Source organism: Rattus norvegicus, chromosome 1 (genome assembly GCF_036323735.1).
Source record: "Rattus norvegicus strain BN/NHsdMcwi chromosome 1, GRCr8, whole genome shotgun sequence".
In the NCBI taxonomy this organism is placed as follows: Eukaryota; Metazoa; Chordata; class Mammalia; order Rodentia; family Muridae; genus Rattus; species Rattus norvegicus.
The window spans coordinates 94,367,848-94,385,938 of record NC_086019.1 but is presented as its reverse complement, the minus strand read 5'-3'; the positions used below and the strand labels follow the sequence as shown (position 1 = coordinate 94,385,938).

Below are 18,091 nucleotides of genomic sequence, written 5' to 3'. Positions count from 1 at the left end.
CACCAGAAGAAAGCATCAGATCTCATTAGAGATGGTTGTGAGCCACCATGTGGTTGCTGGGATTTGAACTCAGGACCTCTGGAAGAGCAGTCAGTGCTCTTAACCGCTGAGCCATCTCTCCAGCCCTGAGGTCACATTTCTGTCCTTGGTCATCTTTGGTCTTGTCTGTAGCCAGACAGACCCCACCATGACTTGTGCTGGGGCCATGGAACTCCCTCTGCCTGTGCAACTCACTCCAGGCCACCTCAGGCTTCCTTTCTGAATATGCAACTTCCATAGAAATTTTTGGAACACCCTGTAGGTTCTACTTGGGTCCTAACAGTCACCTTCTGTTGGGACTTCACTGGTTTTGGCAGACATGTGCCTCCTGAGGTGGCCCTGTGGGTCTCGAGGCTCTCACTTGTCAGCCTTGGTAATGACGGCAGTGTGGTACTTCCGACCATGCCGCAGTGCACCAGGCCTGTGGCTTTTAGACTAACTAGCTTGACCAGCTTGTAAGAGCAGCTCCTTGGTTCTGCTGACTGGTCTTTAAATGAAGTCTTTATTACATCCCTCGGTGCTGACATGTAGATGCTATCCCGCTTCTGTTGTTCTCTCATGAATCTAACAATTGCGTCTGTCCTTGGCAATCCCACACGTCTGAGAGAGTGAGCTGTAAGAGGATGCAAAGACTTTACATCGCCCACGTGTGATCTGAGTTTGGTTTTACAGACACCATTGTCCTCAGCTATGCTCTCCGTAGACAAGAAATGGCTTCACAAAGACTTCACCATACTTTTCTGAAATGATTTATTTTATTTTATAAAATCTCAACCCAAACCAAGCAAACACAAACCCACGCTTCAGAAATACTGGGCTAACATTACACATAGGCAACCCATTCTCTGCGGTTTTAGGCAGGAAGATTAAAGCCATAAAATATAAAAAACTATTTGAGGTAAAAGAGATTTCAAAAACAAAACTAATAATACAGATAAACACTACTTAAAACGGATGGGAAGGCACACCTTACAGGCTTGATGTGGCCAGTTTGTTTCTGTGAATGTTTTATTGATACACAGTGGTATCCAGTTCTCTCCTGACCAGAACATACTGACGTTTTGGAGTCTGACATCATTTGTTTTGGGGGCTGTGTAGTGCACCACAGGACACTGAAAAGGATCTCTGGCCTCTGCCCACTAGACATAAGCAGCAGTCATCTTTAAAGTGACAAAAATACCCCTGGACGTTGGTGAATGTCTCCTGGGGACGTGGGAGAAGTGGCTGAGAACCGTTGGCTTGTGCAGGATGCTCTACGTGGCAAAGGCTGCAGAAACACAGGCCCCGCCTGAAATACTCACTGTCTGGCCCTTCATAACAACGTCTGGTAACCATGACAGAAACAGGGCCAAATGACAGACACTAGACTAGACAACAAATTGCCCATGTGTGATATGATCTCTTAGGCCTGTTACAAAGTGAGACAGATAGCAATGTGCAATTCACAGAAACAAAGCTCAAATGACCTGCAGGCCAGGGAGACGCTCCACCTCCCCAGCCGGCAAGGAAGTGCAAACGGAAGGCACACTGGTTCCCCTGAGCTCCACACGGAAACAATAAGGCACCAAGCACATTTTAAGTCTGCTTCGCTAAGGCAGTTTAGCTGCTCTCTAGAGACAGAGGCAGCCACATGAGGTAAAGCGTGGCTTCTCTCACACTGCTGATGGCCAGGCTAATGTTTGCCAGGAAAGAACAGGCTGCATGCACAGGGCCTGTCTGTGCTATGAGATAGGTTGTGAGTAGTGACTAGAACCAACCCTTAGGACACCAGTGTGTGAGAAAAGGAGCCTGTATTCCTGTGTGCACAATCCCACTCTCTACACTCTTCCCCGCCCAGAACCTGCGATCAAGACAAGTCTAGGCTTGCGTGCGTCTCCACAGAGAATGGCAGTGTGGCACCCGCTATTAGCACTCAGGAAACAGTGCACGCATGCCGCTTTCTAAGTAACTCACTGCAGGATATTTTTTGTTTCAGGGGCATCATGATACATAAACTTGGGAGAGGACATTCAAGTCTTGGAAAAATACCGTATATAGGAGCAGAAAATTAAAAAGCTATCTTCCCAACTCTAAAATCAGTACTAAAAGCACCCTTTTAAAACTTTTATTAATTCAATTCCTATAAAATGTGCAAGTTCTCCTCTTAGAAGAAGTTAAAATTTTCAGATAGATCTATTAAGTTAATACACCAGTGCAGATTAACACTCAGTTATTTCTCCCTTTTAAAAATTACTTTATGGCTTGGGAGCTGGCTCAGTCAGTAAAGTGCTTGCTGCGTGCGCAAGCCTGAGGCCCTGACCTCCAAATCTCCCCAGAGCCCACGTGAAAAGGCCAGGCGATGTGTGCACCTGTGTTGCGTTCCAATGCTAGGGAGACAGAGCTGAGTGAGTGGACCCCTGGGGTTCACTGGTCAGTCAGCTGAGCCTAATGGGCAAGTCCCAGCTCCTCCTGAGACCCCGAATTAGAAAACCAAAGCAGACGGCTGAGGCAGGACCCTAGCCTGACCGCTGGCCTCACGCGTGTGCACCCATGCCCACATGCTGCCTCAACTGTCATGACTGCTCTGCAGAAGCTGTCAAGTCATTAGCAGCTTTCACTAACACAGGAGGTGATGCTCTGCAGGGAGACGGCAGACTGCTCTCTCCATGGCCGCTTACAGACCAGGAAGGACAAGGAGGGGACTTCACAGCTGACTGTACAGTCCTCACTTGCCCAAAGCACCTTGCTGCTCATTTCCTGGGCTGCTGGGTACCATACACTGATATGGGCTGGTAAATATCCGACTGGATTCCCAATGCTGCTGCCCTCCCCACATCTGGTGAGGTTTGCTGCCTTCCCACCTGAGCGCCTCACGTCCTGAAGAGGTAGAAGGTGTCTGAGCTGTCGGGTGACTGTTTTAGAGGAATGAGTGTAGCTCCTTAAGCAGCTTCTCCTTGGCTCTAACTTCAGTCAGGAAAACAATACTTTTCCAGGATTTAAGATATACTATAAAAAGCAGGATATAAAAACACACTATCAAATGCTCTAAGTAAATATACTACATCTTATTAAATTTAAGTTGAATATATATTTCAATAATATGGCTAAGAAAATACTTCGGAGAATAATGCTTCTTCATGTCAGATATACTATAAAAGGCTGGATATAAACGTCCTACGTTACTGAAACTGAGTATATCTGGGTAGAAATATTCTTACATGCTGCATTTCCAAGCATTATATATACGGTAAAGAGCTGAGTACTAATGTCAGTGTCTGCATTTCTATTCTGTAGGTCCAGGAAATGGAGAGCTCGTGGTTCCACAAGGCCACAAGGCCAATGACAACGTGTGTCCTATGGCAGTCTCAGCCCCAGACAACAGGCACCACCTGGTGGCATGATGTGCTCCCTGCAGCTGGGAAGACCATGTCCCTGATCTCTTTACTATGCCCATGGTGGTCTCCTGCCCAGTCAGCCACACCTGAGACCATGGCACAGCCAGGAGAGCAGGCAGGAGACCGGTTAACCTGTGTGGATGGGCAGAGCCTACACTGTCTGCTCATTTGAGCCGTATTTCATACGCGCTTCATGTCCTGCACAACACTGTGTTTGTCTCATCTACTCCAAGCTTTAGCTTTGCCAAGTTTAATGTTGTTAGTTTGTCAGCTGGAGTTTTTATTTGCTCTTCTGTTCCTTAGAATAGTTACTGAGAACTCCCGGGACGAGGAACTGTAACAGGTAATAATACAGAATCCTAGACCTTACAATTCCCATTTTTTTACACTATGATGGGAAATTCATTTTCCTCAGACAGTAGTTTCAGTCAGTGTACAAATTTCAATATATAGTGTAATTTATTCCTAACGGACCTTCAGATATAAATGTATTTATATCGGCATCTTTGACATTTCCTATGGAGGATTGAATCTTGGCTAAAGCTTTACTATTTTCCAGTCCTCTTGTGTATAGTTGACGGCCTGGCTTTTGTTTATGAAAGTTCTGAGACTTCAGGCTACCCACAGACTCACCAGTAGACCAGGATGGACCTGAATTCCTGTCCTGTTCCTAGCTCCCAAATGCCTGGATTACAGGACATAGGTAGCACCACAGGGAGGCCTTAGTAAATTATCCCAGTCCCTTCTCAGTGACCTCACCACATTCCAATTATGAGGCTTCTGACCAGCAGAAGGGTAAACTATAAAAGAAAGCTGTAAGTCTTTCTTCCTAAGAATTCTCTAACAGTCAAAGAGACAAGGCAAGATGTCCCTCCAGTTACTGGACATGTAAGGCATTCCTCTTATAAGACTGTTATATAAATTTCACAGTTATGATAATAACAAAGAAAGCAGCTATATTTGGCATAATTTTTTGTTTGTTTTTTCACTCTAGAGTCTCCAAGCTAGCCTCAAATTATCTTCCTACCTTCGGTTTCCAGGTGCGTACACTATCACAGGCATGTAACAGCATGGCCGGTGCATCATCACAGGCGTGTAGCAGCATGCCTGCTGCTCGTGGCACTCTTTAGACACTAGCTGGACGCTATTTCACAAACTGTACGCACCCTTAGAGCATAACTAGAAACACGGGGCTGACACTGCTACTTTACAGAAGAACTGAGTAGTCAGTAAATCATTTGCCCTGAAGACATGTAAAAAGTCAACATGGCCGAATCCTTCCCACACTCCAAAGTTCAAATTAACTGTATAAACTAGCAACCATTCCATGAACGTAGAGTGGGTGAACGGCAAGTGTACTGCATGGTAGCATTAGTGTGGCCTGAGGTGTGACAGAGGATTGCACTTGGATACTGAGTTCTCTCACGGAGGGCTGGCCCAGGGCGGGAGCGGAAAGGATCCAACCGCTAATCTCTCCGACATGCCCACTGCCCTCCTGAGGTCACAGATATCAATCCCCAGGCCTGTTTCTTTGGCTCTAGCTACGGAGAGGCATTCCTCCTCTCTGTACATTCGTGGAACTTTCCAGTTTTTCATCAACTAAAGCTTTATGATAAATTCTGAAGCAAGTCCCGATTTCTGTGATTATAAGGTTTCTTTCTGGTGACATGTGACCAATCACTTCTGGACATAACTGGTGTTTGAGTATGAATTCTAGTGCCGATGAGAAACCCTGAAACTTTGTCAGCCACCACAGGGTTTTTAAACTGTATGGATTTTCCGAAGGCAACTCACTCACTCCTCTGTCCCGTGTGAGTCCTCTGATGCTGGGTAAGGTGAGATCCTCGAATGAAGGCTTTCCCACACTGCTTACACTTGTAGGGCTTCTCCCCGGTGTGGATTTTCTGGTGTCGACTGAGCTCTGAGCCACGGCCGAAGGTCTTCCCACACTCCTTACACTCGTAGGGTTTCTCACCACTGTGGCTTCTTTCATGGTGGGTTAGCTCTGACCTGCGAATGAAGGCCTTCCCGCACTCCTTGCACTTGTGGGGTCTATCACCAGTGTGGACTTTCTGGTGTCTAAGGAGCTCGGTGGTACAAGTAAAGGACTTCCCGCATTCCTTGCACTTGTAGGGTTTATCACCAGAATGGGCTCTCTGATGTCGGGCAAGCTCTGAACCACGACGGAAGCCTTTGCCACATTCCTTACACTTATAGGGCTTCTCACCAGTGTGAACACTCTGATGGCGAAGAAGGTGTGAGTCGGAGATGAAGCCCTTCCCGCACTCCTTACACTTGTGGGGCTTCTCTCCGGTGTGTGTCATCTGGTGGAGGGCGAGCTGGGAGGCACAGCTGTACACCTTGTCACAGTCCTTGCACTCGAAGCGCCTGGCCCCAGCGTGAGTGAGCAGGTGGAGGCTGAGCTGCGTGTCGTAGCGGAAGGCCTTGCCACACTCCTTACACTTGTGAGGCTTCTCCCCGGTGTGGATGCGCTGGTGCCGGACCAGGTGCGAGGGGCGCATGAAGGCCTTCCCGCACTCCTTGCACTCAAAGCACTTCTCGTCAGTGTGAACTCTCTGGTGGAGACTGAGCTGGGCGTTCGAGGGGAAGGCCTTCCCACACTCCTTACACTTGAAGGGCTTCTCACCTACATGCAGCTTTTGATGGTGACTGAGCTGGGAGGGCGTCTGGAAGGCCTTCCCACACTCCTTACACTTGTGCGGCCTCTCACTGCCCTGAGCACCTGGAGGTTTCGGGGTGTCAGAACCACAAGGGATGGCGTTTTTCTTACTCTCACTGCCTTTTCGGCTTTCTTGAGGTCTTTGGTGCACTGCCATGTCTGACGTGCAGTTAAAGACCTTCCCACTTTGTGTGTACTCACTGCCCTTTTCCTTACTGTGACTTTGCTCACGTTCACTGGGAGGTGCCTTGCGCACGAGCATTTTCTGACATTTCTCACACCTGCAGGGTTTTCCTCCAGGGTGAGCCTCCCTATGGGCTGTGCACTGGATGGAACCAGGCCTCTCGACAGAGGGTACCACAGCTTGTCTCAAGTGTCGCTCCTCATGGACCTGCTGACTCTCCAACTCGCATGTGACCTCTCTGTTACCTCTGGCCCTGCTGTCCTCAAGGCTGGAGCGTGTACAGTTTTTTGCCATCTTTTGTTGTGATGTTTTAATTTTGGAACTGTCCTTTGGAAGGAAGTTCTTGGTTTCTGTCTTAGACTCCCAATCTGTAAGACAGTAAGAAGTGGAAGGTTATTTTCACACAAATAATACAATGATAATTTAAACAACTTGTAACCCATCATTGGAATTAGGAGGAGGGAGCTGAGAGATCGTGATGACAGCCCCTTTAGGGGACTGTGAAGTCTGGCATTCCTTTAGAATATTCTGGCAGATACCTTCCCTAAGATCTCAATATGGCTCACGGGGTTACTCTGCTCTGGCCCCTAATCCCAGCTACACATGACCCTTCACAGACTAGGGAGCTCGTCACTACCTGCTGTTGTTATAGAGCACATTTATTACACATCATCTCATATTTTCCAGTACTATGAACCATTTCAAACGTATACAGGAAAAGCAAACTTAATCCCATCACCCAGACTGTTCTGTGCACTGTGCTCCATTTGCCTTCCTCTGCATTCGGCATGACACTAGGTAACTTTCATGCTTGTTGGAAGCGGCTAAAGATGGCACTGACATCTAGTGGTTGTTTATGGTATTACAACCATTATAGCCGTGTCCCTGGCCTTCTTCTGGCATTTACAAGGCCAGAGTGATAAGCATGTTAATAAGGTATCTCACACTCCATCAATCCCCAGAGGACAAGTTTACAGCCACTGTCTGTTTTGTACTTAAGGCGAGTGCCTTTGTTCTCTGGGGTCCCCCGTATCAAGAATGAGGTGTTCCTGCAATAAAGGCTGTTGAGAAGAATCCAACGGTGTTGCGTCTTCCTTGCTGGTCGAGGTGGGCGCTTCACATGCTGTCCCATTTTTCGTGGTTTCTCCTCTTAAAAAAAAAATCTCTCCAATACACTTTTTTATTGCCACCCCACTGTAACTGGCTTTTATTGCCTTACGTAACTTTGATGTAGCCAAATTCCAATAGTTAATCCTCTCAGCTCCTCTCTTAGCTACCAGTTGCCCCCATGCCCACCAGATAGGGTTTCTCTGTGTAGCCCTGGCTGTTCTGGAACTCACTCTGTAGATCAGGCTAGCTCTGAACTCAAGAGATCCACCTGCCTCTGCCTCCTGAGTGCGGGGACTGAAGTTGTGAGCCAGCAATACCACATCTTTTATCTAATGCCAGTGTTCAAAGTAAAGAGTTTGTCATGGCATTTCCTCACAGGTGTGCTACTATGGTCTGTCCATCCCCTCCTTCCCCACCTGACCTCCTGTGTTAGTCCTTGTTTCACATCACATGCATCCAGTTCTCTGTCCCTTCCTTCTTAAGCTAAGGCTGCTCTCAGGGCTCTGTGAACCCCTCAGATTTTCCTCTGAGCAATCTACCCCCCCTGCCTGGCTCTCTGGCTCCATGCCCAGGGCTGAGTCTTGTAACATTTCCGCTTTCTCCTCTTAGAATGATACGAGATTTACAGCTTGGCAACAGTGATATAGACAAACACTACATTTCCCAGACAGCCTTGCAATTCAGCCTGACCACACCTGTGCTTGAACGGCAACCGAGTGGCAAACCCATACACCATCCATCCTCATGGCATAAGTGCTGGGGTAAAGCTGGGCTCTGCAGCTCTGCTACAAACTGCTGCGGGACAGAGGCATCAGTGACCTGTGCCTGTAGCACCTGATGGTCCTAGACCCTCCATTAGCTTCTTGCCGATACTCATTAAGCTCACATCCTCCACACACTGCTCTTACCTCCTTCAGACTCCCTCTCTCCTTTGGTCCGCTTTGCCCCACCCATGTCCTTCCTTAGACAACCATCCCAATATAATATAATATAATATAATATAATATAATATAATATAATATAATATATAATAGAGCTTATGACTCTCTGACTTAAAACACAACAACTTCAATATTTTATTGCCTCTTAAAGAGCACATATGCAATCATTTTCCTCCCACTAGAACATGCAGTCAATCTGACTGCATGGGCCTTCCCTTGTTCATTGTTCAGTCTGCACTAAGACAAGGCTGTAGAGCGCTCAGTCCAAGCCTAGTGCACATAAATAACAACAAATGTAAAAGGTTTTCCCGCTGTTAGGTCCAGAGAAAGTCAGACAAATGGTTAACTGAAGTGACTGACACATCAAACAGACGCTGGCAGCCAGGTTCTCCCAGTATGGCTGAGTTCTGCACGCACCTGTGACGGAGCCATCTTGGCTGGCATGTCCCCTACTCATGTCCTCTCCTCTAGTCCTCTCCAAGCGAGGCTTGCTGTCCTGCCCAGCTTCTCCTCTTCTATTCAGTCTAGCCATTTCTGCCCTCGGTCTCATGGCCTCTTCCTACGCTCCCCTCCCCCTTCTTCTCCCTGGCTCCCTCCTTTCATGGCCTGGGGTTCAGCGTGGTCTCTTCCAGCTGCTTCTCTCTGGCTGTGCTATCCTGAATATCCACAACACAAACCTCCTCACCCACACATAGAGCCCTTGTGTCCTCATTCGTCATTTGCCTATGAAAAGCTTAAACCTAAAAGGTTTCATTGTTGAAATCTACCACTGAAGACATTTAGCATAAATTCTTTTTCTGTGCGTGTGTTCATGCCTGTGTGCATGCATGCGTGCGTGCATGTGTGTGTGTGGGGGGCTATACCTGTGCATACAGAAGGCAGCTCATCCGTTACCCTGGGCTGGCTGACTAGTGAGCCGAGGGAGGCCTCCTGTCTGTCTCCTGAGACCAGGACTACGCCTGGCATAGATGTGAGCTCTGGACTGAACTCAGCTTCTCATGCTTGTGAGGAGTGTGCTCTACTGGCTGGAGCTATCTCTCAGCCTTTAACACAAATTCTTAAAAAAGAAAAAGTTCTCAAAAGTCAGAAAAAGGAGACTTTCCCAGCTAGTTCAGTATTACCCATAGTTCTCTTTGGATGTGTGCTTTTTTTTTTTTTTGGTTCTTTTTTTCGGAGCTGGGGACCGAACCCAGGGCCTTGCACTTCCTAGGTAAGCGCTCTACCACTGAGCTAAATCCCCAGCCCCTGGATGTGTGCTTTTACACAAGAATTCTAAAACCTTTTAATGACAATGATCCTAAGTGACAAAAGGGATAGCATCATGCCACTGTATCATCGTGAAAGTGAGCAATGTCCTGCCTGACATCACTAATGGGAAATGCTGCATCAGGGCAGGCACAGGCTCTACCAAGAATGGCTGCGATGGATACGCCAAGTCAACAAATACTAAAGCTATCCCGCCACGTACTTTACACGGATGAGTTTTATGATCCGTGAGGCATATCTCAATGAAGGTGTTTAAAAAAGCCAAGGGAGGGCTGGAGGTGGCTGGAGATGGGTTCAGGATGGCTTAGATGGTAATGACTGCTCTTCCAGAGGTCCTGAGTTCAATTCCCAGCAACCACATGGTGACTCAAAACCATCTGTAATGGGATCTGATGCCCTCTTCTGGTGTGTCTGAAGACAGTGATAGTGCACTCATATACATTAAATAAATAAATCTCAAAAAAATAAAAGCCACGAGAGCTGGACAGAGCGCACGACTTTGGTCCCAGCACTCAGGAGGCAGAGGAAGGCAGATCACTGTGAATTGGAGGTCAGCCTGGTCTACAGAGCAAGTTCTAGGGCAGCCAGGGATGCACAGCGAGACCTTGTCTCAAAAATTAAAAAGCCAAGAAAATTAGATTCAAAATACAGGTAAAATGCTCGTCATGGGTTCTTTCTGGGGGAATGGCAGGAAGTGTGAGGAATACCAGTGTGAGAGTGGGGAGTAAGAGTTCCTGGCCTTGTGCTAGGACACCCTTCCCCCGGCCTCAGTCAGGCCTTGCCTGCAGGGAGTTTTCCCAGAGTGCCTGGGTGACATCTGCCCTGCCCCCAGCCCCACAGCCCATCACTCACCAGCACACCACACTTTTGTCCCATTCCTCATAACCATCCAGGGCTCCTTCCCCTGCTCTAGAAGGGAGACCACACGTGGCTTCATATTGGCAAGACCTGTCCAAAGACAAAGGGGAGTTTATTGTGCACTCAGAGTGGCTGCAGTCCTAGTGTTAGCCTGCACTGCCATCACCTGCCTCAGATATAAGAGGACTTTGCCTCACCGGTTCTCTCTCTGGTCCCAGGTACAATTCCTGGCCAGTATCTCTCCCTCCCTTCCTCCCCGTCCTTCTCTGTGCCCCCACTCTCCCTTCTTTAAACTCATGGCTCTGCTCTGTTCTATTTGTCTGTATACATGTTCACTCCTCTGCCTCTATCCCTTCTCCATGTCCTTACTCCCCTCCCTTCCCCTAAATAAACCCCCTTATACCAGATATGCTGCATGGCAAAATTACTCAGGCATCCTGGCCTCGTTACATTTCATTACACCTAGCAATCTAGAGGCAGAGGCAGGTGGATCTCTGTGGGTTCAAGGCAAGCCTGGGCTACATAGTAGAAATTAAGTCCATGTTTACCAAGAGAGAAAAACAGGTCTCAGCCATGAGAGGGGAAGTGACCAGAAGCCCCACTCCTAACCGGAAGCTATTCTCTGGAACTGACAACTCCCACATGGGAAAAGTTAAATTTTCTCCAAAGGACTCTCACTGAGCATAGAAACCGCACTTCCTGACAGGCCCCATGCTCATCCCAAACCAACTCAAGGGTATAGCTGGAGGTTCTGCCTCTTGACCTTGTGTCTGAGCCTTTCCCCCCCTTTAAACATTAACAGATCTTTTGCTTATACATTATGGTTTCCAAAGGCCTTTTATGTGTGTAAATGTGTGTTCCCAGGCTCTTACCCCCGGCCCCGCCTCCATTTGTTCAGTCCTTTTGTGGTTTGTTTTCTAATGACAGAAAGACTGAATTTGGGGAGGGGGAATGTAATCAGCATATTGTATGTAAAAAGCTCTGTTCAACAAAAGACAGAGAGATAGGGGACAGTGTGTGTGTGTGTGTGTGTGTGTGTGTGTGTGTAGAGGTGGGAGGACAAAACTGGCCCAGTAGGATGGCTCAATGGGTAAAGGCCTGGCAAACTAAATTCTGTCCTTGGAACACATGTGAAGGTGCATGGCGAGGACTCATGCCACAGAGTTGTCCTCTGACCTCTATGTGCATGTCACCCCACACTCATAACAATAAAGAAAAATAAAATTTTAAGGATCAAAACAAAGGAACGGAGATCACATGCTTGCATGCACTTGTGTGTGTGCACAGATGTGTAACATCATTAATTTAATCCAGAGCTTAAAAAGTGTTCATGAAAAACTTGACAAAAGCTATTGGTGGTGGTGCATGCCTATTTCCCCAGCACCTATAAAGCTGAGGCAGGAGGACTGTCAGTTTAAGATTATCCTGGGCTACATGGCAGACTCTGTCTCAAACAAAACAAATCAATAGGAAGTGGAGAGGTGGCTCAGCAGTTAAGAGCACTTGCTGCTCCTGAAGAGGATTGGAGTTCAATTCTCAGCACCCACATGGTGACTCACACCTATCTGTAATTCAAATTCTAGGGGATCTAATGCCCTCTTCTGGTTTCCATGGGTATCAGGCACGCACAGATATAAATGTAGGCAAAACACCCACACACATAATAAAAAGAAAAAGCCAACATTCTCCATAAAGGACATGAAGATCACACATGGCACTTCTGAAGTCTGTGGGTGGGCGAGCTTACTCAGTGAAAGCAGGTTGCTGTAATTATCCAACATCACAGCACGGTACAGATTCCTGTGGGAATGGTGCAAGCACTCCCACTCTTCCAGAGAGAAGTAAATGACCACATCCTCGAACTTCAGGTCCTGAAACCACATACAGACATGCTGTTTGTACAATTAAGACAACAGACAGCAGAGAAGACAGTCCCTGGAATACCTGCTGCACCCTTCCACACGGGCAGGTCAGTGTGGGAACAAAGAACCCACCTGCTCCTTGGCACTGCAAATAAAGTCCATGTAACGTGGTGTTTCTCAACGGAATGGAATTGTACAATTGGACAGCACCCTCTAGTCACTGACTCCATGTTCTAAAGCGCACGCGCACACACACACAGTGCTCCATGTCTCTCTTCTCTGCACCTATAAAAATCTGTCCTACATTTTTACATCTAAATAGTCTCACTATGAGCTCTCACATCCATGACCAACCTGAATACCTCCTGTCTCATGCTGCACTTATTCGCTCCAAAAAAACCTATGTCACACCTCCAACCAGTGCCCCACACTCAGTCTCTATGTACAGAAACTCAAGAGTGTATAAAAGGGTCTTCTACAGTGAGCAACGATGTAACTGGAGATCAACTATTGGGCTGAGCACTCTGATCTGCCCTAATAACTGCAGGAAATGTATTTCCCACTGAGGACAACCTTTTTAAAAAAATAAAAAGATTTATTTATTATATATAAGTATACTGTAGTTGTCTTCAGACACACCAGAAGAGGGCATCAGATCCCATTACAGATGGTTGTGAGCCACCATGTGGTTGCTGGGATTTGAACTCAGGACCTCTGGGAGAGCAGCCAGTGCTCTAACCGCTGAGCCATCTCTCCAGCCCAGAAATCTTCTTTACTAATGTGCATACAGAACGCAATCAGGGTTTCCCATCTTGTGGGAAAATGAGTTGAAGAGGCCAGGCAGGCACCCTAGGCTGTTAGAACTTTTAACCAAGAATGTCGTCACTGCAGTGACAGCAAAGAGGCAGCATTCCTCAATTTTCAGCAGCATTTAGAAACCAAGAAGCTTTTCCATGAACAAAGTGGCAAACTCTGCTTACCTTGGCCATGTCCTTAGAGAGAAAACTCTTCATTCCTCCTCTTGCAGCTTCTTAGAAAGAGAAAGAGGTAGGAAATGGTTAGGATACTGTGCTCAGAGAGATCCTCCTGCACCTACCCCCACGAGGACAAAGAGGCCAGCCCTCACTGCCTTCTCCCACTTAATAGAGGTGACCTTATGACCGAGATTGGGATCCTGGGGCAGAGTCCCAAATAGAGATCTATTAAGAGAGAGCCGTCTGCAGCCACCATCTATAACAAGTTAGATCTCATCCACCGCTGACTTAGGTAAGCAGGGCTTGTCTGGTTAGTACGTGGATGAGTGAGAATCTTACTCCACGGTCTTCAGACCCAGCATTTTACAGTGAGCCCAAGTCTGGCTCTAAGACACTGCTGTCCGACAGTCAGTGGCAGCTAGGCTGAGCAAGCAGCATTCACAGCACCGAGATGTACCGGGAGGTGTGGAGAGTGGCGGTAGCTGTGGTCCTTGCTGTTGAGCACAAAACCATACCAGGAGTTCAAAGGTTTCCTACACAGTAGGAGCACATGCTAGTCCATCTCCAGCCAGTGTAGACCCAGCTCCCGAAGGCAAACGTCCACTGTGCTCACAGAAGGAAAAGACTGTGTGCCCTGGGGCATGGCTGGTACTGGGCATCACGGAGTGTCCCATATACTCATCTACTAATGTCCCTAAGATAGGAGCAAGGAAGAGGAAAATGCAGCAACCAGACCCAGGAGGAGCTCTCTTCCTTCGGTGTCCCTTTTGTGCCCTCTACTAAGTCTGACATCTGACCGGCTGTTAAGAGACCAATCACAGTTCATGCCACTTCAGTCAGGTCATCAACTGTAGTTGGCAGCCTTTCCTGACCGACGGCTCCTCAGTTCCTCTGGACCAGACGCACACTTAAGCGACTCTTTAGTCCTTCATAGCAATCTGCAGCTAAGCAAATGAGAAGATGCACAATCCTAGTAGCTGACTGTCAGCACTAACTGGCTAGTTAGTGGCTATATTGATCACTTTTCAAATTTAGGTGCATCACACAAAACAGTCTTTACCTAAATAGTAAGTTATGGCTGGCTGTGTGGTGCACGCCATTAGTCCCAACACTCCCGAGGCAAAGGCAGGTGGCCTGAGGTCAGCCTGGTCTACAGGGTGAGTTCCAGGACAGACAGAACAACATAAAAATAAAAAACATAGATAATATCTAAACACATGTAACAAGAGAAAACGGACAGTTACTAGCAGCCTTTACACTGCAATTGGGTACGTGTTATGCTTGAGGGCAGGAGCTTCCTTTTCAAGAATGCACTCTGTGCCACTGTCCTTGGACATTTTTGTGCCACTGTCCTTGGACATGCGTGTACAGGGCCGCTCGTGTCCAGAAGTCTTACAAGCAGGGCGGCCTAAGCCTTCACTCCTGAGGTCGGGCTCCTCAGTCACACCCCCCCACCCCCCACTGCTGCCATGCCCCAAGTCACACAGACAGAGCAGAGAGAGCCAGTACCTCCTGGGCTCTATCATCCCCACTGTCTCCTGCAGCCACAACCCAGTTTTTCATGAAATCAATCATTCCAACCAGTAAGGTGCATTTCTTCCTACTAATTCTCTTTCTTAATCTCCCCCCGCCTAGTGTGAGTCCTGCGAGCTACCTGACAAAGTTGCTGAGTCTGAGGAGCTATGTGACCTCAACACATAGCCCTCATAGCCAGTTGACCAAAAGTTAAAAATCACGGGAGCTTCTGAGTAGGGACAGTGTCAGAACTCACTTTTATTAGAGAACACCCAGATTAGTCTGCTGCACCAGGTGTATGGGCACAGACAAATGAGAAGTCACCTTTATTAGTGACAGCAGTCATCCCATAGGACATGCCTTACGGTTACTGTATCACCTCCTGTCAACCATCTCTCGGGTGGACTTCAAGTCTGTCATTTTAATATAAAGATCAGACAGGCTCAGGGCTCCTCATGGTACAGTTAACACGGTTTACTTCATCTTCAGTACTGGTTTCTTTCCTTCTCTTCCCCTCCTGCATCCCTCTGACCCCCTATCTCAGGTTTCCTGTCCTGGAACTCTTTCTGTAAACTAGGCTGGCCTGGAACTCAGAGACCCACCTCCCTCAGCCTCCTGAGTGCGGGGACTACACGTGTGTGCTGCCACAGCCCAGCCTTCTGGAAGGTAAGCTGAGAGTGGATTTTTCTGGAAAATCCCAGTACCGGGTAAGAGTGTCCTCCAGGCTTGGAGCAGAACCTACTGCCTTTCTAAGGACACCTATTCTTCCTTGGTTTATCATCTGTGACATCTGTCATGCTAGGAACGGGGTTAAAGATTCATGAAGATTGTTTCTTATCCCTCTCAAGTGGATAAAAATCTCATAATGGGTCTCAAACACTTTACACACTCAAGACACCTTCACATAGTTAAGACAGCAAAGGGACATGGTTCCTAGGTCACAGCCTTTTCTGCCTTGGAAGCTGCTGTCCTCTCTGCCATTGTTACAAAAGCCGGACCTGCAGTGTAGTGGTCTTGGGAGGCTGATCTCAGAGTTCCAGGACAGCCAGGGGTACACAGGGAAACCCCATCTTGAAAAACAAAATAAAACAAAAACCAAACAGGAAAAAAAAAGCCCCTCTTTCTAAAAAACCCCAAATCCCTCTACTGGGGATGGCCAATGGCTACAAGCCTTCTTCCCTTTGTGAAGCAAGCAGCCTTGCACAGCTTTTGTCCCTGCTCTGATCGGGGCCAGCTGCTCGGGTTAACACCCAGGTTCTCTGCTCACTTCCCAAGCTGGTGGGAGTGAATACTTGCTGTGCAGCCAGTGCCTGCCTCCAGAAAGAGACACTGAGGAACCTACCACCATGACCTGGTGTAAAAACCCCACCACACCTACACTTGCAGCTCCCTTGGCCAGACAAGTACCAAGTTCTCTCAATCCCTCAAAATGTCCACCCTCTCTTATACAGTCCTTGACAACCTAACTCCCTTCCCTCTGTCTGCATCTCCTTAGTTGCCCTGCAGTGCCCATTAGCAAGAGTGGAAAGCCCAAATGGGTCTATGTCTCATTTTTCAAAAAAGATTTATTTTTATGTATATAAGTACGCTGTAGCTGTCTTCAGACTCACCAGAAGAGGGCATCAGATCCCATTACAGATGGTTGTGAGCCACCATGTGGTTGCTGGGAATTGAACTCAGGACCTGTGGAAGAGCAGTCAGTGCTCTTAACCACTGGACCATCTCTCCAGCCCCCATATGTCCCATTTTTAGCTGGAAGTGACAGCTACTTCAGCAGCTGCTTTAGGAGTATAACTGACACCTGCGCCCATGTAACTGTCTAGGGTGACTCACTATCCATTGACACAATTCCTAAGACTTCCATGATAAGTCTTTATCCACCCATGCCCAGCAGAAAAGAACGACTCAATTCACAAGTGTCGCCCTTCATCTGTCTAATTAAAAAAAAAATAACAAAAACCAAAAACAACCAACCAACCAACCAACCAAACAAACAAAAAAACCAAAACCCTCAAGAATGTTAGCTAGAGGCACACCAGTGTCTGACTGTCCTCTACTAACTTGCTTTTCTGGATTCCCGCTCTTCCCCACTTCCAGGCAAAGCCTGCCTCCAGGTCATAGAAAGCCTCACTCAAGCTACTGGTTACCCATCCTTCAGACGTGTGTAGACATGAGTCCTAGAACCTCCCCCTTCTAGGACAGACAGAAGGGACAGACAGCCACTCTGAGGCACAGGGCTGCATTCCTGAGAGCCCCCATGTGTCTGTCTGTCTGTCCTCTGTGACGTTAATGACTTTTAATAAGCCTCATACATAAAAAGAAGAGAACAAGGCATTGAGAATCATGCGCAACAGATCTAAAATGGGGAACCAGTGAGCTTCTGCCAGGCTCACTAACAGACTATATATTAGGAATACCTGGTGAATGCAAATGGCTTTTTGTGTTGTTAAATTTAGTTGGAGCAGAAGCAGCGCCCGAGGTTAGTTACGAGGGACAAGCAGGAACAGGTGTCAGTCGGCTCCTGAGGCAGCTGCTAAAGTTTCCCACCCGCCCTCGGGCCTGTTTTGTGCAGCTGACACCCGTTTGTTACTCACTGGTGTCAAAATTACCACTGTGACCGAATTCCCATGGCTCGTTGAGCTAAGAAAACAAACTATGCGGATGGAATCCACAGCACTCAAGATGACGAGTTTTCATAAACACACGCCTCACGCTTCCCAGGCACCCTCACCTCACTGTTCATCTAGTCAGGAGAGACGAAATGCTTCTCTGTGTGACACCTCGTGCACACGCTATGGTTGCTTTTTCTGACAGCCCAAACTGTAAGCTGTTCAGCTGGTCACCGACAGGTGATTAAGTTAGTTGTAGGAACATTACTAATGGAGAGAAGCCACTGAGACATCAGTGTGGGAAAGCTCCCAGGATCTGAGCAAATAAATGAAGGCAGCTGACACTGATACCGACAGTGCAGGATTCCACGTACATGACGCCATAGAATGCGTGAACTAATCCACCAAGACGGAAGCTAGAATTGCTGGTTTTAGATTGGAGTCTTGGAGGGATGGGGCAGAGGACACTGTCGGAAAGTGGACTAAATATTCTATTTTTTCTTCTAGGAGTAGAAACATGTCTCTCTGGGTAAATTTATCAAGATGCAGACTCTTTTAAATGCTTCCACTTTTTTTTTTTTTTTTGGTTCTTTCTTTCGGAGCTGGGGACCAAACCCAGGGTCTTGCGCTTCCTAGGTAAGCGCTCTACCACTGAGCTAAATTAAATCCCCAGCCCCGC

General features: G+C 47.5%; 1 protein-coding gene across 2 annotated transcripts in view; it reads right to left on the bottom strand.

Moving 5' to 3' along the window:
- Positions 1 to 772: 772 nt before the first annotated feature.
- The window catches only part of Zfp568 (zinc finger protein 568), a 51,156-nt gene continuing 33,837 nt past the window's right edge, over positions 773 to 18,091 (bottom strand). Inside the window, exons 7-10 of one of the 2 annotated variants that reach the window (XM_039093718.2) lie at positions 13,295 to 13,341; positions 12,200 to 12,323; positions 10,447 to 10,542; positions 773 to 6,645 (exon numbers count right to left, since the gene is read on the bottom strand). In XM_039093718.2, the coding sequence (XP_038949646.1) occupies positions 5,204 to 6,645; positions 10,447 to 10,542; positions 12,200 to 12,323; positions 13,295 to 13,341 (1,709 nt within the window). In that variant the 3' untranslated portion in view covers positions 773 to 5,203. Of the gene's footprint in view, positions 6,646 to 10,446; positions 10,543 to 12,199; positions 12,324 to 13,294; positions 13,345 to 18,091 lie in introns of both variants that reach the window. The other variant, NM_001419981.1, reaches the window with a different exon arrangement.